Source organism: Anser brachyrhynchus, assembly GCF_964034855.1.
Source record: "Anser brachyrhynchus genome assembly, chromosome: 19".
In the NCBI taxonomy this organism is placed as follows: domain Eukaryota; kingdom Metazoa; phylum Chordata; class Aves; order Anseriformes; family Anatidae; genus Anser; species Anser brachyrhynchus.
In genome coordinates, this window is record NC_137712.1 from 11,255,941 (window position 1) to 11,279,890 (window position 23,950).

A 23,950-nucleotide genomic window follows, 5' to 3' on the forward strand; every position below is an offset into this window, starting at 1 on the left:
CCCCTCAGCATCCCCCCGTGCCCGAGCGTGCCGAGAGGAGCACCCTGCGGGCACCGGGACGCCCGGAGCTGTACCTCACCCCGTGGGATCCCTTGGTGCGTGTCCTGGGGGTGCTCCGCGCCATGGGCTGGGCTCTACAAATGCATCGATGTCCTCTTCAGATGGTGCTGAGCTCTGCTCTGAGGCTGTCCTTTTCTGCAAAGAGAGCGTGTCCTGGAAAGGGCATGTCTGCGTGGGGCGGGCTTTTCCTCTGAGTGCTGTGAAAGATGATGGTACTCGCACTTCACGCTTGTGTTGTCCGCTCCAAAAATGAAAGCAAAAAGGATAAAATCACATTATCTGGTGCTTTCCAAAGTATCCTCTCATACGATAATAAGCTTTTGCTATCTAGCTCTTTGCATACTGCTCTACCGTGGTCAGCCTCCAGCCTTCAAGGAGACAGCGCGCTCCTCCTGCCGTGGGCCCTGCAGCCCCTCTGCGTGCCCAGGCCGCGGCGTCTGAGCGGCAGCAGCATTGCTGGTGGGAGAACAAGGACCACCCTCACCCACCCGTCAGCATTCCCGATGGTGGCTGTGGGGTGGTAGGTGTGAATGTTGGAGAGCCAATAAAGGCGACAATCCTTTGAGCCAAAATGTGCAATTTTAGAAGTAAATTCTGGTCACAGAGTTTAGGTTGGCTGTTGCAGACAACCTCACCGCAGAGTTCCTGGCACTCGTCACCTGCCTGTCCTAGAACTACCTGGGATGGACGCTTGCTCTGCTAAATGGCTGATGTGCCATTGAGGTACGATTTTCTCATCTGGTATTCAGAAGCTTTGAAGATAGGAACTGTGTAGTGCTGGAAGTTAAATACATAAAAATAAAATAAGGAGTAAGCATTTCGCCCTGCAAATAAACATGTAGGAAATGAGACAGCTTTGTGGTGTGTGTGGGTAAGGTGTTGAAGAGTGCGAGGTCTGTGTGGCAGGTGTGGCTGCCCTTTCTATCAGCTTATTTTGTTTGATTTGTTTTACAGTTTGTTGAAAAATGAGTGATTGTGCAGACTGGCAGTAACAAGCAAGACCCAGTGCTGCGGGTCCTCAAAGTTGTGGGTGACAGGTAGCGGGAACTCTGTCCACCTTCTTCAGCACTGTTTGCCACTTACCTCAAAGACATGGAGAACATTCAGAGGAAAATGTTACGCTCGCCAAAGTCAAGGGGTTTATTGGGTTGGGATTTACGCTTTCTGTTCAGGTTTTGTGTTTTCCTACATATTGCTGGAGGAAAGCAGTAGTTGTGTCGGCTTTGCAAGGATGTAGATTAGAGCCTTAAGACCAGAAGTTGATGATCTGGCACTTTACAAGCCGAACAGTGTGTGTTGGCCAGCACTTTTCAATGCCTGGCCAATGCGTTTGGTTGCCAAGCCACCTCTGCAAGTGTCATTGCCTGCTATTTTTGGAAGAGTGCTGTCACAGCCGGCCATAAAAGCTCTATAGTTGCACTGCATGGCTGGACGGCAATCGAGGATTCTCCAGTTAACTGAAGAACAAATCCACTTGGTTAATTACCAGAATGGTGTGGAAAGCACCGCTTTTGTCCGAAGAGGTTACTGTGTTAGGGGTGACTTGAAGTCCAGGCTCTGGCCGTTTAAACGTTGGACCTTGGTGGGGAGCCAGAGGTGGATGGTTTGGGGGAAGCAGAGTGGGGTCTGGACTCTTGTTTGGTGCTTAACAGGGAGGTGGAGTTCAGACTTCTGGGTCTGGGATATTTATGCATTTTTGTCAAGCCCAAATGTCACATCTGTTAGAAGCAGGAAGGTGTGGTAACTCTTTGATGCTTCTGCTTGTTCAGTTTGTGATTCTGTTCAGTGGCTGACTGCAGCATCTGCTTGTGTTACCTGCCACATGGGAACACTCCAGGAAACCTTTATTTATTTATTTATCTATCTATTTTCTGAGAGAAAGCTATCAACAGACCCCAAGGAGCAGTAACTAGTTATATATTGTAGTTGCTTGTGTGTCAGAGTTAATGCTCTTTGGATAGTGTTCTCCAGCACTGAGTTCATTACCTGGATCCCTCCATCCTGGCACAACATCCTCCTTACCTTTGGAAAGATATCAAATGATCCTGTTTTCTTTTAATAGTAATTACAGTAGCAATAAGCAGTTTGGAGTGCTCTTGGTATTTTTGCTTTTACTGGCCAGGTTGTGCCTATTGCCTTTCTGATGTTTTGGCTACCCAGGAGAGGCTGGGGATGACCCCAGGCACTTAGATAACCTCTCCAGAATGAAGGAGCAATTTTATGAATAAAACACAAGACTAAAATTCCAAAGACAAGTGTCTGGTTCTCACAAAATCTTTTTGTGTGGCTCTGGGCAAGCTGTATAATCTGTTTTAGATTTCCCAGCACAAGAACACAAGAGAAATGACTTCATCAACTCACTTCAAAATTGTCAATATTAACTGGTGTTTGGGAGACATTGGGATGTTTTAGACATTCTGGATTTTCTAATACTTTTGAATGATTAGAGTAATAGAATGACGTTTATTGAGCCTCTGGAGCCTTCTTCCCAAAGTTATCTCCATTTACCTTGTCTTTGTCCTCTTTAGATGTAGAAAAGATACCACCTCATAGCTTCGACATGGTGACATGGCTCTGTCCTTGTAGACTTAACCAAATTTGCCATGGGTTGTAGATCATGAACCAGCTGGACGTTGACCAGTAGACTTAGCAGAGAGGCCAAGGATTTTCTTATATATGGAGATCAATCGCTGCGTCATTTTAAAGGTGACAATTTTCAGGTCACAGTTGAGGTACCCAAACAGCAAACCACGTCTGAAAACTCTCTCACCTTGAGTATATTGTGCCTGGTCTGTGGACAAACTCATTCTTTATTGTTGTCAGTCTGCCATCATTTGCTGGCATTGAATTCACTTCCAAAGTAGCAGTACAAAAAGAAAAAGCCAAAACACATTGCTTTTTTTTTTTTTTTTTGAGCGCTGACAATAGCCTTTGGAAAAGTCCAGTTTTCCTTTCCGAGAAGGTCGCCATGACTACTCTCTGTGCAGCATTTAACAGCCGTGCTGGCTAATGCAGCAGAAACAGATTTGGCTTTTCCTTTTGGATGTAATGAATAGCAAACTGCTGCGTATTCATTAAGAGAAGCAACTTGCAGAGGTTAAGTGTTTCATTTCTGGAGCTGCCATCTAGGGCAGTAATAAAAAATAAATTGGGCAGCCAAGGAGGAAAAGGGGTTTATAAGACATAAAGTGGGAAGAAAATAATTGCTACCTCGTTCCTTCTTTCTTTCCCTGGGTTCTGCAAGCGTAAGTTAGGATCCTTGAGTCCAAGCTATGCAGATTTTTGTTAAATGCAATCAAATTTGCTGGAGAATTAGCTCTGTTTTTGATAGGAACCCATCTGACCAATTCAGCAAAAAATAAACAGGCTCTTGGACTGCAATCATCCCATCCAGGAAAGATTGAGGAAAGCGAGGCTGGCTTTAAAGTCTGAATGGCCCTAGTCCAAATGATGCTCTGTTTACCTTCCATGGATTTGTAGCTCTCAAGGCTGGAGAGGCTCATTGTGATCATCCAGCCACAACCTCCTGTACTGCGCAGGGCAATAATTCCAGAGTCCAACCCACAGTTTTTGGTTGGCCTGATTTTTTTTCTTAGGAAAAGGTACATAACTCTGATTTTAAGACTCTGGAAATGGTATTAGTCTCTCTCAGGTTTAGATGTCCATGTCCATAGTCAGTGAGGAGGGAAGGGCACGTCTCTCATACGCGTAGGATGCGAGGAGTCAGGTGCGGATCGTGCCTCTTTCCCTTTCAGTTTGTCATTGCTGCACATAAAAGGGCAAAAGAAATGGAAACGAAGCTGGTGAAGGGCCTGGGACACAAGTCCTGTGAGGAGCTGCTGAGGGAACTGGGGGTGTTTGGTCTGGAGAAGAGGAGGCTCAGGGGAGACCTCATTGCTCTCTGCAGCTGCCTGAAAGGAAGGTGTGGGGAGCTGGGGGTCGGCCTCTTCTCACAGCTAACCAGTGATAGGACTGGAGGGAATGGCCTCAAATTGCACCAGGGGAGGTTAAGGTGGGAGATTAGGAGGCATTTCCTCTCAGAAAGAGCGGTCAGGCATTGGGACGGGTTGCCCAGGGAGGTGGTGGCGTCACCGTCCCTGGGGATGTTTAAGGAAAGGTTGGACGTGGTGCTGAGGGACATGGGTTAGTGGGTGACATTGGTGGTAGGGGGGTGATTGGAGCAGGTGATCTTGGAGGTGTTTTCCGACCTTAATGTTTCTGTGATTCTGTGTTAAACTGACGAGAGGCTAGAGCCTGAGCTGGAAAGCGTCATGTGGAACATGTGGAACAAGGTCTTATCAGGCTGCAATTTGCAAGGTCCTGCAGTTTTGCCACCTAACCTAACCCATCAAAGTGGCCTAAAAGAAAGCTGGAGAGAGACTCTGTCAGGGAGTGTAGCCATGGAACCAGGAATAATGGCTTTGAACAAATGGAGGGGAGATTTAGCTTGGGTGTGACGTGAGGTAGAAATTCCTCACTCAGAGCACAAAGCGCATGTGGGAATTAGGCCTGAAGATGCACCTTGCTTCTTTCTTTTCTGTAAAGTAATTTTAATTACCTAAAAAACAGTGTTAAAAATAAACCCAGGGCACAGGATGGGAGGTGCAGGGCAGTCCCTGCGGTCAAGGGGCAGCCTTTCTCTCTGGCAAGCCAAATGGCCCGGGGGAGCCAGCCCCAGAAAAGGGGCCCTCAGCCCCCCAACCCTCCTCCTTCTTCCATCTTCCAGGCTGCTCCCAACACAGCCGCCTTTGGCCACGCATGGGCCGCTGCATCGCAGAGGCTTGCTGAGGTCACAGTGGCCACCAGTGCCCCGCATGTGCTGCGGGCCCTATAAAACAGGCCCCCCTGCAGCTGGCCCACCACTCGCTCAGCGACTAGGTCCTCTGACAGCCGGCGTACGCGGCAGGAAGGAGACTAGAAGCGGCACAGCGAGAAGCAGCCCTGCTTGGTGTGCGAGGACAGCAATGCCGTCCAAAGAAGCACCAAGAAGGAATGCAGCTAACAAGAAGGAGAAGTGTCATGGGCGGAGGGATAGCGCCGGCAGCACAAGAGACACCAGTGCTCGAGAGACCTCTGGCGCGCAGCCCACACACACGTACAAGCGGTACCACTGGTACCACAACGATGCGGGGAACAGGCCGCCCCCTCTAACATCCAGCGACAGGGGGCCTGGGCCTTCCCGTAGGCGCAACGGTGGCGTGGGGCAAAATCAGGAGCATCAGGCAGACAGCCGTGGGGAGCAGAGGCGTGCCCATAGTCCGGAACGGAGCGTGGGACCCAGCCATGGCTGGAAAACAGATGGCAGCATCGAACCCATGCGTGAAAATCAAGCTAGCAGTGGCATGGGACCTCAGGGTGGAACTGGACGACCCCCTCGTTTGGCACCCTGGCCTGAAAACATTCGGGATGGAAGGCATCCTGTTTGGGCAGTCCTGGGCAAAGACTGGCTTATCCTTCTGCCAAACACTGTGGAGCCCATGGAGACGAATCCACCAGAAGATGTGGAGAAACAAATGGAAGTGGATCCATCTCCACCAGAACAGACCTGGGACTACCGCAGCATGTCGTTGCTCTCTTCCATCCGAGAGCACCAACAGCGTCGCAGGAGTGCCCGGCCAGCTCCCTACTCGATGCTCAGGCTCCATCCCAAGCATTAGCTTGGAGCCACCAAACACCACGGACATCCCGCAGGCTTACCTGCAAGATGTCCCGGCAATAAAGAAATCTGTTGCCAATTCTCAGGGGTTGTGTGAGTGCTTCTTTCCCATCCCGCAGACCTTGTGTAAGAGGTGGCATCCCTTCTGCACAGAGCCTCGAGGAAGAGCACAAGAGAGGACCCAGCTCCCTTCGGGCTGCTGCGCTGGGGTGACAGGAGGAGTCCCCGAGGGCCACCATGCACCTTTAAAATTTGTGAAAATAGACTGAGGGGTGCAAATTGTAGTGTGTAAGCGATTACAGGTGGCTGATTTCTTATATTTGGAGTGAGTGTCTATATCTGAGTAATTGGTAACGACAGCCACGGAGAAGGCTGAGGTACTCAACAACTTCTTTGGCTCCGTCTGCACTGGTAGACGGGCTTCCCAAGTCTTTCATTTCCCTGAACCCATAGATGGAGGCTGGGGGATCAAAGTCCCACCCACTGTAAGTGAAGAGCAGGTTCGACACCACCTGATGAATCTAAACAGGTACAGGTCTACAGGACCTGATGACATGAATCCCAGGGTCCTGAGGGGACTGGCTGATGTAGTTGCCAAGCCTCTCTCCATCACAGTTGAAAAGTCCTTTCATTTGGGCGATGTCCCTGGTGAGTGGAAAAATGGAAACATCATGCCCCTACTCTTCAACAATTAAAACAATCAGGAGACATTTCTTATCAGAAAGAGTGGTCAGTTGTTGGAACGGGCTGCCCAGGGAGGTGCTCTAGTCACTGTCCCTGGGGGCTGTTCAAGGAAAGGTTGGACCTGGTACGTAGGGGCATGGTTTAGTGGGTGACATTGGTGGTAGGGTGATGGTTGGACCAGATGATCTTGAGGGTCTTTTCCAACCTTAATGATTCTATGAAAATAATGATGTCTCTGGTGGTGACACCTCGTCTTACATCGTACAACCTCGTCTTCCTGTGTTGACCACCCCGTCTCTCCCCACGGTCTCACGCAGGCAGAAAGGGTCCCTTTGGTTTACTGCAGGAGAACCGTGGGTTTCCAGTCGCTCATGCAGGACGCTGTCCATCTGCTGCTTATTGTTTTCATGCTAGTTGTACAACCTTGTGTTTGGCTCCCTAACAATGCATCTTGTTTAAGTGAGTCCAGCACACCCATTGATCCAGATGGCATTGTATTAGTGACCTGTCCTCTTTAATTATGTGCAACTAATTTTTAATTTTATGTTCCCTGCAAACATGACGGGGAGTGATTTTCTGGCTGCTTGTAAATCACTGATAGATACCAAATCCTTTCAGGGAATGCTTTCTCTTAGAAGAAATAAGGATCCCCTATTACAGTTAGTTTTCAATATTTATCAAATAGCCAGTTTTTAATCCAGTTAGTATATGTTTACATTGATTTCTGTTGTAGGGCTGATTTTTTTGAATTAGCATCTTGTGCAATAGCAGGCCGTGCAGAAGTCTAAGTCTCTTATGCTAAAATAGTTATCTTTCTCAACCGACGCCATAAATCTTACCAGGATATAATGCCAAGTGCATTTGACAAGGCTGTTTTTTTTCTTCTTTCCCATAAGAAGGCATACAGGATGAATGTCTTGTTAAGATTTTTTTAGCTGGGTTGGCGCAGGCTACTCATACCTGCAGCAAAATGGTGTTGAATCCTTTCCCTGCGTTTTTCTGTCTGAGGTGTGTTCATTGTGCCTGCCACAGGTATGAGTGTTGAAGGAGAAGCTGCTGTGGCGTGTCCAAGCCTCTCTTTGCTCTGGCAGCATCACACAGTTACTACCATTTCCTCATAATTGTTTTTTTTTTCCTTCCCTTTTTTGTTGGGAAGGACCATGCTACATGATGCTTCTAGAGGCGTACTGTGCTGTGAGCTGTTGAGAAGTTTCATCTATGTTGAAAGTCCATGCTTCCCTGGGATCTGACCCATTGCCATTGGGTGTAGCAGGACGTGGCAGGGATGTCCACAGTCTGAAAGGAGTATGAAGAGGAGGGTCTGGAGGACTGAAGGGACAAGTGTCCTTCTACCCTGCTCGTAGTGGTGGCTGTGTTTTCGCAGAAGAAGCTGCACAAGCTGTTTTTGTGTGTATGAAATGCCTGGGCATAGGGGTGGCATTGCTGGTCAGAGCAGTAACCTGCATCTCTCAGTGTGGATTGAGTTGAAAGTAGTGCAGAGCTTTAGGTGTCTACATAGCTCCTGGCTCGATCTGTGTTTTAAAGACATCTGTTTATAACTGATCCAAAACGCTGCTGACAGTGTCTTGGAGGGGATGGTGCATGTGAAGGTCAGGTCTGTGCCTCCTCCTGGTGGCTACCGGCGTTCTTGGTGATGGGGTTTTGGTGGCCAGAAATGGGTTACCTACCTCCAGAGATGCTGGCAGGTGGATGAATGGCTATGAGTCATGAAATCTACCTTCCCAAAGAGTTTTCCCACCTTAGTGCTGTTTTCTAGGAGTCTGTTGGCTGTCTAGGCAGACCTCACGGTGTTTTCTTGAAGAACGTGGTTGGTGTTCACCGGGTACATCTGACCCATACAGCACTCACGTGTCCCCAGCAAACCTGTAACAGGTCAGGCTACACCAAGGCAGAGCTGCCGCATTGTTGGGCCAGCACCTTGCCTGCAGGTTTTGCTAGATGGGAACTATGTGTGCTATGGAGCATTGCTTAAGAGGCTCAGTGAGCCTTTTCCAAAGACCATTAAAGCCAGCTGGAAGGCTCAAAAAGCTGCAAAGCCTTGAATCGAGGTTTAGAAGGGAATAAGAGTTTTTGAGTGTGTGTGGATGGCGGGCACTGGGGAGTGCTCGAGGTAGTGAGACCTACTTACTCTCTTCCCTAGTCTCTGGCACAGGGGGCTGTGAGGATAGAGAAGGAGGAGGTGAGCTGTGGGAATCCCAGGGAGATGGTTGGGAGATGGATGAGAAGCTGGAGTTCATAATGCTGGGAGCACATGGACCATGCCTATCTTTTTTGCCTCTGGACATTATGCTCCTTATTTAACAGGTTTCAGGTATTTTTCAGATGGTGCTTTGAGCACGTGCTGTCTATGTGACTGTCCTTGACAATTATACAACAGTGGAAGGGATGGAGAACTTGGCTCTGCTGGGTGTTTGCAAAATGCGATGGGAAAGCTCGTGTGGGGTAGCAGGGGTCTGAGTCCCACGGCGTGTGTGCATCCTCACAGGTCCGTGTTGAGCATCTGGCCCTACCCCGTGCTGAAAACCGTGGCAGTTTGGTGCCAGAAGTCAGCTCAGGGGACCGATTTCTAGATTTAAGTAGGGCCCTAGGGCAACAAAGAGCTGGGCTGCAGGGTGCTCTGCCTGAACACAAGCCAGTTTGTGTAGAGGTCTGTGAATAAGCATTTGTTTTTCAGGCATTGGGCTGGAATGCGTTGTTGCCTTTATTTGGGGGTAAAATGAAGCCTGGTGGTGAATCAGTCCCTTTAAAATGACACACAGAGCTGTAGATATGGAGCCTACTGCTGGAAATCAGTGATAAGTAAGAGCATCAGAATTTTAAAACATCTTTATTTGGATGCTGAAAGCCACTGTGGTTAATAGAGATTGGGTATAAAGGTTTTTATTAAAGAGAGAAACCCCTGTAGTTTAGGGTAAAAGCCAGCCACCAGCTGATCAAATTAAGCAGAAGCATCCTCGTGCATGGGCTGGTCTGTAATTGCTCACTTCAGAATTTCTTCGTCTCTTTCTCTCTTTCAGCTGATTATGGCAGTGCCACAGTCAGGGCATCAGTTCTGCTGCTGTGATTCGTCCTGACGGCTGGTTTGTGCTGAGGGGACAAAGTCTCAGGAGGTGGATTCTGGTGGTGCTTTAAAGGAGCAGATGATTGACTCATGGTCTGGAGAGATGAACAAAAAGAGGGGAGGTTGGGTCTGCGGAAGCAAAAGCAGTGCTTGACTTAAGAAGAGATACTGTAGGAACACCGAATAAGCTAACACAAAATCCTAATTGGGAAAAACCTTTTGTGTGATTCTCAGGAATAACCAACAGATGAGAGAGATCCATTGTGAGCAAAGTGTCATCTATGCAGGAGTTATTGTCCTGCTCCTTGGGACATTGCTAAAGAGATGGGCTAGATGATGAGTAGATGGGAGAAGGGCTGGAGAAGGCATTTAAATTGTTCTTCGAGCAGTTACTGGTGAAACAGAGGGAGAAATGCTAAAGAATTTTGGAAAGGGAGAGTTTCAGAATTAGCAAGGTGTGGTGTGATGCAAGAGTGGAGTGAGCCTCTTACGAGGTGCTCAGGAGGATGCTGATGCTCAGTGATTTCCGAACTCTCAGCTGACATCAGGGATGACACAGCCCAGGAGTCTGCATCTGCCCACCTCTTGCCTACTTGCGATGGAGATCTGTGCAGATGCCGGTAGTGGTGTTCTTACCAGAGTCGTGAGCAATACTTTGCCATATTCAATTTTTACTTTACTAAAATGAATATCATGGGCTTCTTAATAGTCATAGGAGCATAAAAATCTCACTGTATCACAATTCATCATCCTTTAAAAATTGAATTTCTGTTGAATTATGCCTTGCCGCTATAGTGCTGTGGAAAAGCTCTTATTATTCATAACTATAAATACAATGATGTTGAGATTTAACTGGTGCCTGAAGGCTTTATGCTGTACTTTCGTATTGACAAAGCAAACAGTCTTATGGATCGGTTTAAGTTTATGGGACTGGAGGCAGCTGAGCGCTTCCGTGCTGTTGGAAGCTCCTCTGCTACAGTCCCCAGCTGTCCCTGTGACTGCTCTGCAGGCCGGCAGGAACATTTTGTGCCATTTTGGCCCTGTGGGACTAAGATAAACCAAAAAAATACATAAAATACCTATTGGGTCAGTGCTTGTCCTCTTGGGTACCAGCTCGGTTCGGCTGCTGGAGGTCGCGTGCCATGTCTGGCTGCAGCGAGGGTTTGTGAGAGCAGAGCTTGTGTAGGCTGAAGGACGGGACGGAGGAGCTGGAGCATGAGAAGGACCAACAGAAGCTGCCTGAATCGCCGGTGTCTTCATCTTCCTCAGCGCGGAGTAGTGACTGGACCTCGATTCAAACGTCTTTCCCTGGCAGGGTTGTCACATGGACTCTTTGCCTTGGGTGGACATCGAAAAATAATGTCTTGTTCATCCTCATCCCAACTGAACACTCAAACAGACGTTGACCAATATGTGCAATTGCTGACGAGGACAGGCCTGACTGGGTAAAAGTTTGCTTGGGTTCACATTTTGCTTTGCAAGCATCTATTTTGGGCTTGAAATGTGGAAAAGTCCCACAATTAGGTGCTTGGCCGAGTTCGAGCTGTTCAAATGTACTTTACTGTAACGCAAAAGAGAAGTGAGTTAATCTTTTACAAGAAATAATTAACATATGGAAATAATTTTTTAAGTTGTGATTGGGTAAATTTAGTCCCTTGGGATGAGGTAGGAGCGATTCTGATTGGATTTGGAACAATTTTTTTTGCTGTGGTTATAATTAGAAATTTACACATAGCGAAAGAAGTATTGCTGTTGGATATGGGTTATCATGGATTTTATGTTGTTTGAAGTTTTGTTTGTTTTACAATCTCTTTTCTTAATATAGAGATTGGGCCTTGCAGAAGTTTGGCAGTGGCATGTTTAACTTTTGACTTAGTTTAGACATTCAATATTTTTGTTACAAAATAACTTTATTTTTTTTTAAACAAAAATTAATGATCTCTTGAGAACTCAAATTCTGTATTTGAAAAATTGCAAAGCTTCCATTTCAGGCTTTCTTCTACCGAAAGCAAGGCAACAAATTCAGTGATCCCACGGTGGTTATGCATTTCATTTCAAAACTTGTTTTCATGTGGGTATACACAGAGATACAAGAAAGTATTAAAAATCAGATGCCTAAATGTTTTGCCCTGTGACAGGACTAAACAACTGGCCAGTCGTTAACTGCTGTTGGATGTGTTTGGCCCCTACAAGTGAGTGCAACTCTGCTCTTTGTGTGTCTTGGAGTCATTTTAAATGTTGGTGAGTGTGCCAGGGGCTTGCTGCCATCGCAGGACCCATGAAATAGGTTTTGTCCCTCTGTCTCGGGTCTGATGTGCAAGGACCTGTGGTGGCAGTGAGGGCAGTTGGGTTGCATTTGCAGGAGGAAGAAGGTGGTGCCAGCGGAGGGGCAGGAATTCCTCCCTTGATTTTTGCAAAAATACTTTTTTTTTTTTTTCAGAGAAATAGCAGGGACCTGAACAGAAATCACTCCCATTGAGGGTTTTCTTTCCTTGCAAAAACCTTGATACCTGTTGGCTTGGGACTACCGGGGCGGGAGGGAAAGAAGGGACGGTCCTGCTGTCGTCCACGCTTCAACGGCACCAATGGCATGCGGCTGGAGCAGGAGGAGACCCGCGTGGGTCGACACGCAGGGTGCTGCTGGGCTGCCCCAGGAGCTGGGGCCCAAGGGTGGCAGTGCTGGCCCCGGGGATTTGGGGTGGCCGTGGCGGGCGCTGCGTGGGAGGGGAAGGCACGGGCTGTTTCTCCACCTGTTTGGTGGTGACCATTAATTTGAAAGGAAACAGGAAAAACTGGTTCGGTGCACTTGGAAACTTCAAAATGAGAGAAACGTCCCCGTCCCTGTGCCCCACCAAGTGAACAAGGAGCCCAGGTGAACGAGGAGCTGGGTCCTCTCATTTGCAAAACCGAGATTGACCAAATGGGTAAACAGTGACAAAAGTGGTGCTGGACGCACACAAACCCTGGGGCTCGTTCAGACTTCCTACAACTTTTTGTTGTTAAATGAGAGAGGGGTTTTCTGACTTGAAGGGAGCGAGGGGCTGGCCTGGAGCCGTGGCCGGGTGCAGGAGGCAGCGCAGGGGAGCAGCAGCTGGGCTGATCAGCCCTAAATGAAAGGGGGGCTGCAGGTCGCTTGTCCCTGTGTGCCTTGAAATGCTGGGAGGAGTAGATGGTGGGTTTGCGCTTTTTGCACACTGATTTGTTGTTTGTTTGTGTTTTTTTTTTCCGCGGGAACAAGTGTGTTATCACTCCATCTGAGCCTCTCTGGGGCAGCGAGGGTTCCTCCTGGCTGTTATTTCACATAACTTTCCCTGGCCGGGCAGGTGTGAGCACTCAGCGCCTGTGGCCACCCTGGTTAATGATTGCCCGTTGCCGGCGGGGAGCTGGGAGTTAGGTCACAGCTCGGCTCAGGGAGCACCAGGAGGCAGCACGGGCACAACCCGAGCGTTTGGGGTTAGCCCCCTGCCTGTCGAAATCAGGATAGAGAGCTGCGAGGCTTTGTGAACACTGGGAGAGGTTGGACGTGAAAGGAACTGGAGAAGTGTTGCCTGCTGTGGTGGACTGCCCGTGAGCATCAGGTGGTGGCACCCACTGGCTCCCTGGTGCAGCCGCAGTCAGCTGGAGGAAAATGTGTGTGTGTTGTTACCTGCAATACCTAATTTAAAGAAGAACTTAACTGATTGCAAGTCTCCTTCCGACAAGAGAGAGAAACTCTGTCTCAAATTTTATTTTTTTAAAATGTTTGTTGCTGTAGGGACACTGACAGTTGCATCTTTCCCATAAATCTGCGCCTGTCTGGAGGCTCCCGGTGCGGTGGGGACACAGCGTGTTGCAGGGCTGGAACCAAACCCACAGAGCATCCGTCGTTGGCTTCAAATTAAATTCACCAAAGGCGATTTTATTTTTATCAATTTACCAACCAACCAGTTATTTCAGAAATGACTGGCTGCTGCTGTTGGTCATTTCTGGATGACCAGTTGGCTCTGCGTCGCGCGGCTTAATGATTGCATACTTTATGCTGGTTAAATAATGCTCAACAAGGAAACAAGAGAAAACCACACTGGGATAATCTAAGAAAAACAAGGATTATAAAAATGGCTGAGGCGCTGACTGCTGGAAGTGAAACCTATTTTGTGGGTTTGCTGCTGCACCTTTTCTTCAAAAAAAAAAAATGGAGCAGTTGTTGCACTTGTTTTCTCAGCAGATGGGCTACTCTATCGCAGGCACGTTCGCCCGTCTGGAAAGCAATTATGTCACTTGGCCCTGTCTTGATTTGCGTTTCTATTAGCGTGTGCTTAACTAATACTGTGTTCCGAAGAAGACTGGGTAAATTAGTTCCCCTTTAAAACCAATAAAAAAAAATAAAACCAAGCCCATGATGCACCACAGAAACATAAAAAAAAAAAAAAGGCCATTTTAATTCAAAATGTTTCAAAAACTGTTCTAAGATGACCTTAAAATTCAGGGTTTTGTTGCCAATCCAAGAAGAAATTTAAAATAGTATTTCGTCTCCACAGTCTTTTTTATAGCATTGGCAACCGTGGGAAATTCTCCTTGTGTAGGTCAAGAAATTCTCCATTGAGGTTTTAGTTAATTTTTTTCTCGTTTTAGTAGGTAAGGGCACGATTCAGAGCATGGGTGTTCTTATGCCAGCGAGGCCTGTGCAGGGCTCTCCCGGGGTACAGAGCGCCACTGCTGGCATGCTCGGGGATGCTCCAAAAAGGTTGGAATTGTAGGGGACAGGGACACTGTTCCATCCTCTCTGCTCCATCCTCGTCTCCCTGGTGGGCAGAGTGTGCTTTCCTCCCCAAAACAGCCTTGCACTTGTGTCTCTGTTGTCAGCTGATGAATCAAAATTTGGGTGGCTGAAGTTGATGGGGTGATGCCTACAGTCACTCATTTCAGTAAGTTTGCTAAAACTTAAATAGGAACTGCAAAAAAAAGCCACACCTAAAGGTCCCAATGTACTTTGATTTTTTATTTTTTTTTTTCCAAAGCACAACTATATAAGCTTGAGGTATTAAGGGCTTTACCAAAATTGTAATAGCAGAGGAGTGGGCTGGGGTTTGCAGGCACCTGCAATGCCTGACGTCGTGCAGGCTCCTGCCAGGCAGCCAGGCACGGGTTTGCACTGGAGCTGTTTGTTTAAATCCTTCCCTTCTTCCTCATTGTCCAGACGTCTTTTCTTTTTCTTCTTCTGAAAGCATGATTTGGAAGGACACGGGCTAGCGATGCTTTTATATTTATTTCCTAGTTGTGTTTGGCAAATAAATGAGCAGGAGTTGCTGGTGTCTCCTCAAGGTCGCCAGGCACGTGACTTGTTCATGATTCATTAATGTTATTTCTTCTTCGCTTCATCAAAAAAGAAAAAACAAACAAACCACAAACAACCCTGAAGAGGCCTCTTGTTCGAGCGGCCGTGCTGTGCTGCCTTGTGCCACCAGCCCTGCTGGTTTCACACCGTGCCTCCATGCCGCGTTGCCTTGTACCTGCGAGGAGCGCGAGCCCTGTGGCCGAGCCCTGCGGGCCTGACCCGGGTCGACACCGAACCACGGCGCTGCTGGGCCCGGTGGCATGGCCGGGCCCCGTGACACTGCTGGGCCCGGTGACACTGCCAGGCCTGGTGACACTGCCACGTTGGGCAGCACTGCGGGGCCTGGTGACACTGCCGGGTCCGGTGACGCTGCTGGGCCGGACCTGGTGACAGTGCCGGGCTGGGTGGTGGCAGCAGCCTGGCTGTGCCATGCCAAGTCCATGAGCAGCACCAGGCCCAGCCGCCACTGGTGGGAGGGCTGGTCTGTTTTGGTAAATAATAAAAATAATACTTTGTTCATCACCCAGAGAGTGTAGGGTGTGACTGTCAGCCATTTTGCTTGTCATTAATAGCTTCGCTTAATCGCGAAACAAGACTTTTCCTGTGATATATCTGTAAAACAATGCAAAACAAAACAACCTTTCTTCCTCCAGTATCTCCACAGCACCACCCCCTCCCAAACAAACAAAAAAAAGGCATAATTCCTCCTCTCCTCTGACGAACAATGACTCATTCAGTGTTTTTTTCTTTAGTGTTTTTTTTTTAATAAATTATTTTTTATTTTATTTTATTTTGGCCTTTGCTTCCCTTCAGTGGCTGTGTTGCAGCAGAGCTGGCAGCGGTGCCGGCAGTGGAGATTGCCTAACACTTATGAGCCCCTGTTTTCAACTGTTTATAACTCTGCCAAACTTTAAGTGTTTGGGCTGAAATTTTCCAAGCCAGGTGTCTGCCTAAGGGGGGAATTCGTTTGGAGAAGTTGCAGCAGTGCTGCTTCTGCCTGCACTGATTAATGAGATTCAGAGGAAAATGTGTTTGCCCATGGTGAGCAGAAAAAATCGCTCCACAAGCAGGGAAAGTGCATTGTGCCAGGCCTAGGCACTTCTGTGTCTTTCTCCTGTGCTGTTATATATTTTTGGTGTGTGTGTTTTTTGAGCCCTCCCCTCCTTAAGCGTGGTTGAATTACGGGTAGGGGCCAGCACGGTCCCTGTGCACTTTGCTTCTCCATGGAAAGAGGCAGAAAGCACTCCTAGGCATTCAGTGGAAAATTTGGAGAACTTTTTGTATTTCAGGGACGTGACACTGTAGAAAAACACCCTGATCTGGCTGAATTATTAACCTCTGAAAGTACTCGGGCTTCAAATGCTCAGCCAGGGGAAAATGGCAGCTGGAGGGGCTGAAAGTGCTGCCCACAGCAGGGCCTGTGGGTGACAGGAGCATCCCTCCTACATCCTGTCCTCACATGGGGACATGGCAAAACACCAGTATGAGAAAATGGGAAAAATACTACTAATAAATAAATAACTTATTTCTAAAAAATATTCTAAAAATTCGAATTCTAAATTAAAAAAAAATATTCTGGAGAAATATTGCTGAGTGAATGACCTACCTGGTCATCTAGCAGTGGCTCCCTGCCACATCAGTTTGGCTGCTAGAAATTTTCTTTTTTGTCCTTTTCATTTCTTTCTAAAGAGAATTGAGCGTTGGACAAATATGGGGTGCTGCAGAAAGAGTGCTGTATGCTCAAGCAGCTCCAGGGTGCATCAGAGCCCAGGGCAGGCTAGCAGCCTGTACCACAGGGTAGATTCAACCAAAATTTTGGCATTTTCCAACTTTTGATTTTGTAACCGTGTTATTTTTTTTAGATGTGGTTTTAATGTAATCTGCATGGGGAAAGCTCTGTGCTCCCTGGTTAGGTTTTTGGTACAGCCTTATAAAGCTGGATTTTTTTGATGGGTTGCTGGTGCTGCTTTTTCTGGCCCCAGGGTGGCTGTGGTCGCTCATCCTCGCTGTCCGACATCCTGGGATTTGTAAGTGGTTGATGCATCCCCTTGCTTATTTTCTTTCTCCCTCTCTCTTAATTTCCAAATTCTTTCACATTTTTCCTTTCAACATAGTGTCTTAATTCTGGTGCTTTATTAATCCAATTTTGTTGAGTTCAGGATGTTTGAAATACACTTATATTCATATAGGAAGTACTTACTGTATTAATCAAATGATCCAAGGTGGCTTCTCCTCTGAAGTCCTTAATTTGCGTTATATGTATTATTCCTGGTAATAGCAAACTTTGTAACAATGTGCTTTTCCATCGTGTTCCCAAGGAGACCCTGAAATACATTAATTCTGTGATTTTTGAGTACATCAATATAATTCATCTGTCCCTTTTGCAGCCGCATCAAATACGATCAGTCACCAGAATCCCAGTGATGATCTGTTAGTGGGGTGTGCAAAAGGCTGTGTGAAAACAAATACAGAAGAATCAGGTTTTCTTAAAGATTTGAAAATTGTATTTATATAAGCTATTGGAAAAGACAGCTTAGGAGAGGGAGCAGGCTGTTTGAGGGCTCTTGTACCAGTCATTTTGGGTGGAAAGCATCTCTTTTGCATCACCATTTTGATTCTCTTTCCAGGAAAATGATAAGATGGTGGCTCTTGGTTTTGCTCACTACATATTTCTGAGCAAACACTATGGAGGAAGATTTGATCAATCTCTGTAGGAGCAGAACAGCATTTCCCACATGTCTTTATTGGATTTTCAGGAGTGTTTTCCCTTGGTGGGTTATACATGCAGCAAAACCTTGTAAACCTGGCAGTGGGGTTTCCCCTGAAGAGTGTGCCTTCAGTGTGCCCCAGCTCTGTGGTGAGTGCTGGGCAGGAAAGCGGTCAAAAACCTGCAGAAACTGGGTTTCTGACTCAAACTTGAGGTTTAGAGCTCTAGTTAGAGCTATACTTTAAATAAAGCAGTCGAGATGGGGAAGGGAGGGTAGCACAGAGAAGTGCTGAGGTTAATTCTAGGTCTGACAAATGCTGGTGCCCGAGAAGCTAAATCTATAGTTGTAGGAACCCAAAAGCACTCCAAGTGTCTAAGTCACTGCGACAACAGAAATAATACCAGCCACAGCAACTCTACATACTCTACATGGGAATAAAGAAGAATGGATGCAGAAATTAGGGGCATTTAGGGCCACGAATGAAAAACCAGTTTTTGCTAAATCCTTAAAGGTCTTTCCCAAGTACAGGGCTGTATGATGCACTTAGATGCACAAGGGAGGCGGTGGGATCTTTGGAACATGTGGCTGGGTCTCCAGCCCTCCAAAAGCATTGCACTTAGCTCTGCTTGTCAGGCTTCATGCTGTGCTTTTTTTGGTCTGGCATAAAATTAGTTAAATGAGGCGGTGTAAACACGGAAAGCTTTGCAGGTTTAGTTTTAGAGTTTCTAAATAAATACAAAAGACTGCCCGTGTATGAGCGTGTGTGGGAGAGGATGGGCTGACTTGTACGGGCGATCAGCATCCTTCTATGTTTGCATATTGACACCAGTGCCTTTTTTAGACAGTAACTCAGAATAAGGGCTGTGTGCCTAATTCATGCTCCCGTTGTCCTGTTTGTGCTCTTCTGACAGTGGAAAACTGTTTGTCCACCGTATGATATGGAAGCGAGAGTTTTCCCAATTGGACTGGCTCTTGCAGCATCGGGCATGTACCAGATAACAGCCCCTATCCTGAGCCGAAGTGTGTCACGCCAATAATAGCATTAAAGTTTTAAACTGAAGGGATACATTTTGTGGTGGTTAATGATTAATTAGGTCAAATTCTCCAAAATTAGACTGCTGAAGAAGGAATGGGCCAACAATTTGCATTTTTCACAAAACCTTGCAGCAGCAACTGATGTGGGCTGATTCCACCTCCCCCACCACAGGCTCTGTCCCATGCCCCAAACTCACTTGTCCCCAGAAGAGATTCATTTTTAAAATTGTATCCATTAATATCCCAATTTCCTTTTTTACCCCCTTTTCAAATCTTGCATTAAACCCCTGTAGATTCTGCTTTAAGTAGGCAATTAAGCTAACAACATAATTATATCCCTTAATGCTCATTTTAACCGGTTTAGAGAAGAAACAAAAGGGAAAGCAGCTTCAAATATATGGAAATAAAAACTCCATTGTAAAGATATTTTTGATACCCATGTGATAATTTGTGCGAGGTGCGGAGTTTGCCCATGAGTGGCTGCAGGGAAGCCGGGAGGTCACAGCTGAAGAGCCTCGCAGGCAACGTGGAGCTGTACCTTTGAGTGTCCTTTTTCTGAACCCTATTCCGGCTGCAAATTTAGGGGAATCCCAGGAGACTTGAGAGTATGTCCACTTTGTACTGCAGTATGGTGGCTGCATAGCTGCGGTAGGATAGTTTTTTTCATTTTTTATTACCTAGGCAATTAGTCACAAGAGACCAATACACCGAGTCCGCAAGCTGCCGCCTTACCATATGTATGAGTGGAAAACAGAGCTGCAAAATAACATTGATGGAGAATTATTGTAGTGGATCTCTGCCAACTCAGTGAAGCTCCTTTGCTCCCTGTGCAGAAGCAGGGGAATTGCTGCATAGTGCCCTTGTGGTAGCAAGCGGAGTAACTTTGATTCTGTTCGTGGTTTTCTGCAGAGCACACAATGTCCACAGAAATCTGTTTGTGAGGCACAAAGTTTTACGAAGACCCTCCAAGCTTAAAGCCAGGAAGCTGCTTTGGAATCTCAGCTCTTGTTGAGGAATCCAAATGCTTGGTTGGAGCCTGACTTCCTGAGGTTAGCTGGTGGCCCTGAAATACTGATAGTGCAGTATGGGCGCACACAACTGCAGATGCTGTTGTCCTTTACAGAATTGTGCCTTCCTTTTCACTCTCCTTTACACACACTGATTCCAGTAAGGAAATGGAGGTGCCATTCAAGCAGTTTGGCCAGTGTTTGATTCTTGGACAAGTGCCTCTCTGACCTGCGAGGATCCTGTCTCAGCGTGCGAGTGGCAGTGATCTAGATCTAGTGAGGAGGACCAGCTTTCAGGTGGAAATAAAATAAATACTTATCTTTCTTAAGAAAAAGAACCAGGAGCTGTAAGCCTTGGGCAGTCAGCTGCCTGCCATCTTGTGTTGTGTTGGGTATCTGCTCCCACAGGCTGTGATGTGTAGGCACCTCGGTTTCTGGGTGCAGGGAGTATGGGGAAATATTTATAAAATTACAGCCTTCAGAACATTGCTTAGACCTGCAAGATGCTTCCTCACATGTTCACCGGTCACTGGAGAAGGTGTGAGTGTCAGAAGGCATTCCCCAGGGATGACCCACTCCTTGGCTTCTCTGCAGACACTGCCCACAAGAAGTGCAGGGAGCATCTCTTGGAGGTGCGGCTTCATGGACCACAGCTTCTGTTAACTTAAATGTGAAGGTGGTTTATTGATCAATTTTCTTTATTTCACCAAGAAATAACCGTTATTTAATAAGACTTTTCTATTTTTTCTAAAGTGGTCTGTTTCACTAGGGTAGGAATTTAAAGTTGTCTATCTCATCCCTGCTGTGCCGAGCAAGTCCATCGCTAGCTGTGCTGGAGTGAAGGAAAACCATATATGAGATACTGCGAGATGGAATCCTTTACATACGGGGTTTTTGGGTTTGCAATTGGAAAAGGAAGACAGTATAATTGACTGGATGTTGGCTTTCCATCCTTAAATGCTGCATAAATAAGTGAAGGAATTGGGGTAGGAAGATAGGTTTTCTGTAGTTTGAATATCATCTATTGCACGACTCACTAGTGCGAGAGGAGGGAATATTTTCAATGTAACATCCTCATTTATCTCCAGTCCCCGTTCAGTCCCCATCCCTCTTGTTGGAGCTGTTCAGCTTTTCTTGGCAGTGTAGAGCTTGTCTGTGGGACACTTTGCGGGCTCGTGAGCCTGTGCCCTAATGTGCTGGAGCAATTCAACCTTACTTTTTCTCTGACCTTGCCCATTTCTTTCCTCTTCGTATGAAATGCAACATCATGGCTTATTGCCAGGTGTCTGCAAGCCCAGATCTCTGACCTGGTGTAGCTTCAGGAAACATCCATAGCTCCAGCCGTGGGTGTCTGCTCACCCTTTCAGGGATGTGTTGCAGCAAGTGAGGAGGTGTATGGTATTTGTAAAGGGCTGGAGATTCCTCATTGAAGTGGCCAGCTTGACAAAGCAGGGAAAGGCTGGAGTGAAGATGCATCCCTACCTCAGTCTGCTGCTTTTGTTTATTTGTAATGTTGAAGCTCCCTGAAAGGCTCTCCTGCTCGTCAGGGGGTGTACACCCCTTGTGTCCCCATCTCTCTCCAGTCAACCTTCTCCATGTCCTCCTTTCAATTTAGAACAATGTGGAGGCAAATGTGCATCAAAGTAGAGATCCAGGATGGAGTTTGGGGATGCAAGGACAGTACCCAGTATTCACCAGACTTTCACACAGACGCCCCGAGTTGTTGCATCTTCCCATACTTTTAATCCCACACTTGGAAAGTTTCATGCAGAAAACAATTCTTGGGCTTAAGAAATTTTTCCTTTGTTCAGGAGGTTTAATTTATTGGAGATTGTGTGCCATAAGGCACTCCCAAAATTTGTGGTATGCCATATTCCTTGGGTACAAAACAGTTTATATAGAAAATATCCACTGCTTTCGCTGTGGTTTATTTATGATCCCAGTGTGAAACAATCCACCCAAGGTGAATAATTGCCTGTGTGACTGCCACAGCATGAAGCATAAGTGAGCATCACTTTTTTGGAAGAGGTTGTAGAAGTGGGTGTATGTGAGCTTTTCCCAGCCCAACATCTCGCACTGTTCGTGGTCAACAGGAGACTGGAGCAGCAAGGAGCAGGTTGGCAGTCAGAGAATTTCTGGAGGAGGAAGCAGCCGTTGGCCTAGGGTTTTGTGTCCTTTTTTTTCCCCGCAAAGGACCATGGCTCTGTTGCGGTGGGTTCATTTCTCAACTTGGAGGCAGAACCAGGCACTGGCAGCAGCAGCCTGTGCTCTGGGGAAACCCAGACTTTGTTTGAAAATTCTGCCTTAACACTTGGGCTCAGGGATTTCTCTCTGCTTTTTAGACATGACCCAAGGCCGCCTTTGAATTTTGGGGAGGCAGTCATGCCTCCTTTCAAGAGATTGCTTGCTTTCCTTTCAAGAGATGTGGCAGCAGTTACTGGTCTGCAGGCTTACAGAGGACTAATGATGCAGCCTGCAAAATTCAGTCCCAAAATGGATTCTGTAAGAACATTTGTACCTTTTTTCACATCACGGTCACGGTTTTCCAGCACTGTTCTGACAAAACCTGTCCAGTGGCAGAGCTGTGCAAATAATAGATTTTTTGTTTCCTTGAAGCACTGACAAATTGAAAAATTCCTTCTTGGGTTGAGCCAAAGGAAAAATATATTGATTTAAATTTTTGTTGTGAAAATAAAAAATAGCATTTGGGGGTATATAGTTTTGGGTTGAACAAAATTTGGGGCTTGCAAGTATTTCCTTTAGATTTTGAACATACCTTCAAGTTCTTGCTTTAAAAAATAAATAGGACAGATATTTTGCCTGTATGAATCAGAAAATTTTAAATGTCAGACTGTGTCACTTCCACTTTTTGAAAATGAGTGTCATACTCCATTGTATGAGTACTTCAGCAAAAATGACACTAATCCATGCAATAGTCGGTCTTGCTATGTAGCTACACTTCTGGTGGAAAATAATTTCCCTTCAGCTCTATGCCCTAATTTTTTTTCAGCTCCATGAACTATAGAGAATATAAGGTCAGGGAGGATGGGTCTGGGTGATGTTTGTCCCATGGAAACGCCTCGAAAGAGAATTTCTTTAGTCCAGGCGGTTGCTGAAAGATGTCAGTTTGGGAGTGACAGAAGCGAAGGCTGGTGGTACGCAGGGAGAACCCCTCTTCCCAGCTTTGTTTGAGGACTTGAGGTGAGGTTTGCAGGGCAGGTCCTGGGCCAGACCAGCAGCTCCATCACCGCGCCCTCCGCGCTCGGCAGCCCCTGGGTTGTCTCCAGGAGGGGAACCGTGTCCCCGCAGGGGCGCTCCCACAGCCTTTGCGTTTCAGCTGTACCCAGGAGCAGTTGTTTTTTCTCTTATTTTCCAAATTGCCATAGTTCTTGGGAACCCACCCGACTTTGCTGAGGGCAGCAAGGCATTTTTTTCATCCTTTTTTTTTTTTTTCTTTTTTTAATCTAGGAGGTTTGTTGTTTATTTATTTATATCCGCTCAGGGAGTTGATCTGTTGATATTTATAGGATTTGTGGTTGGCTGATGGGGGTTATTTTGCAATCAGAATTTCTAAGATTTCTACTTTAAGCCTGCTTTTTTCAAACTTTGTTTTTTTCCCTTTGTTCTATTTTTTCTTTTTTCTCTTTTCTCTTTTTACTGTTTTGTCTTCCTTTTTTCTTTTTTCTTTTTTTTTTCTTTTTTTTTTTTGAGAGAGACAGGCAGACTAAACTCTTTCTGAATTTTCCCCCTGTAATTACTGCTCTTTTTTAAGTTTGAAAAAATCATCGAGCTTTGTGTGCCGTCCCCCTTCTTACTTTTAGGTCAATGTGGTTTGACTTTTTTTTTTTTTTCCCTTTCCAAAGTAAAATTACCACAATTTCATGCTATTAAAAAAGCCAATCACACAAAATTGGGAGAGAAGGTGACGATCCCTAGTTAACCTTCCAGTGGTAAACATTTGTTTAGTTTCAGCTTCTTAGTTCATCTCTGAGTGCTACAAGGGGTTTCTCTTGTAAGGCTAAAAAAAAAATTATTTTATGGTGATAAAATAAGAATTTTATTCTTGCAGTCCTGCTCTTAACACAGTTGTACTGTGGTCCAATGTATCTATGTCCATTGAGGTATTTATTAAATTATGCATTTTTAATTCTGGATACTAATTTACTGCTTTGGATTATCATTTGACAAATGTTTAATTTTTCATTATATACCTCAGATATAAAACTGAACATCATTAATAGCTTGCATCTGTACAGCGCAGTTGATTACGAAAGGACCCAAAACATTCTCCAAAATTTACAAAAGAAAGATTAAAAACTCCAAAATGTACAGTTCTGCCCAGGGATCACATTACTACCCCGGACACACAGATGACAGGGCAGCTGCTCTGGGACGTGCATCGCA

At 46.3% G+C, this 23,950-nt stretch overlaps 2 protein-coding genes across 15 annotated transcripts in view; both read left to right on the plus strand.

The window, feature by feature from the left end:
- Positions 1-23,950, plus strand: part of ZNF618 (zinc finger protein 618) — a 167,151-nt gene that overhangs the window by 35,902 nt on the left and 107,299 nt on the right. The window lies entirely within an intron of this gene.
- Positions 102-19,869, plus strand: LOC308180166 (uncharacterized protein). The gene is made up of 2 exons (XM_080561368.1): positions 102-783; positions 4,787-19,869. The coding sequence occupies exons 1-2, from the start codon at positions 764-766 to the stop codon at positions 5,715-5,717; spliced, it is 951 nt and encodes a 316-aa protein (XP_080417494.1). The 5' UTR covers positions 102-763; the 3' UTR covers positions 5,718-19,869.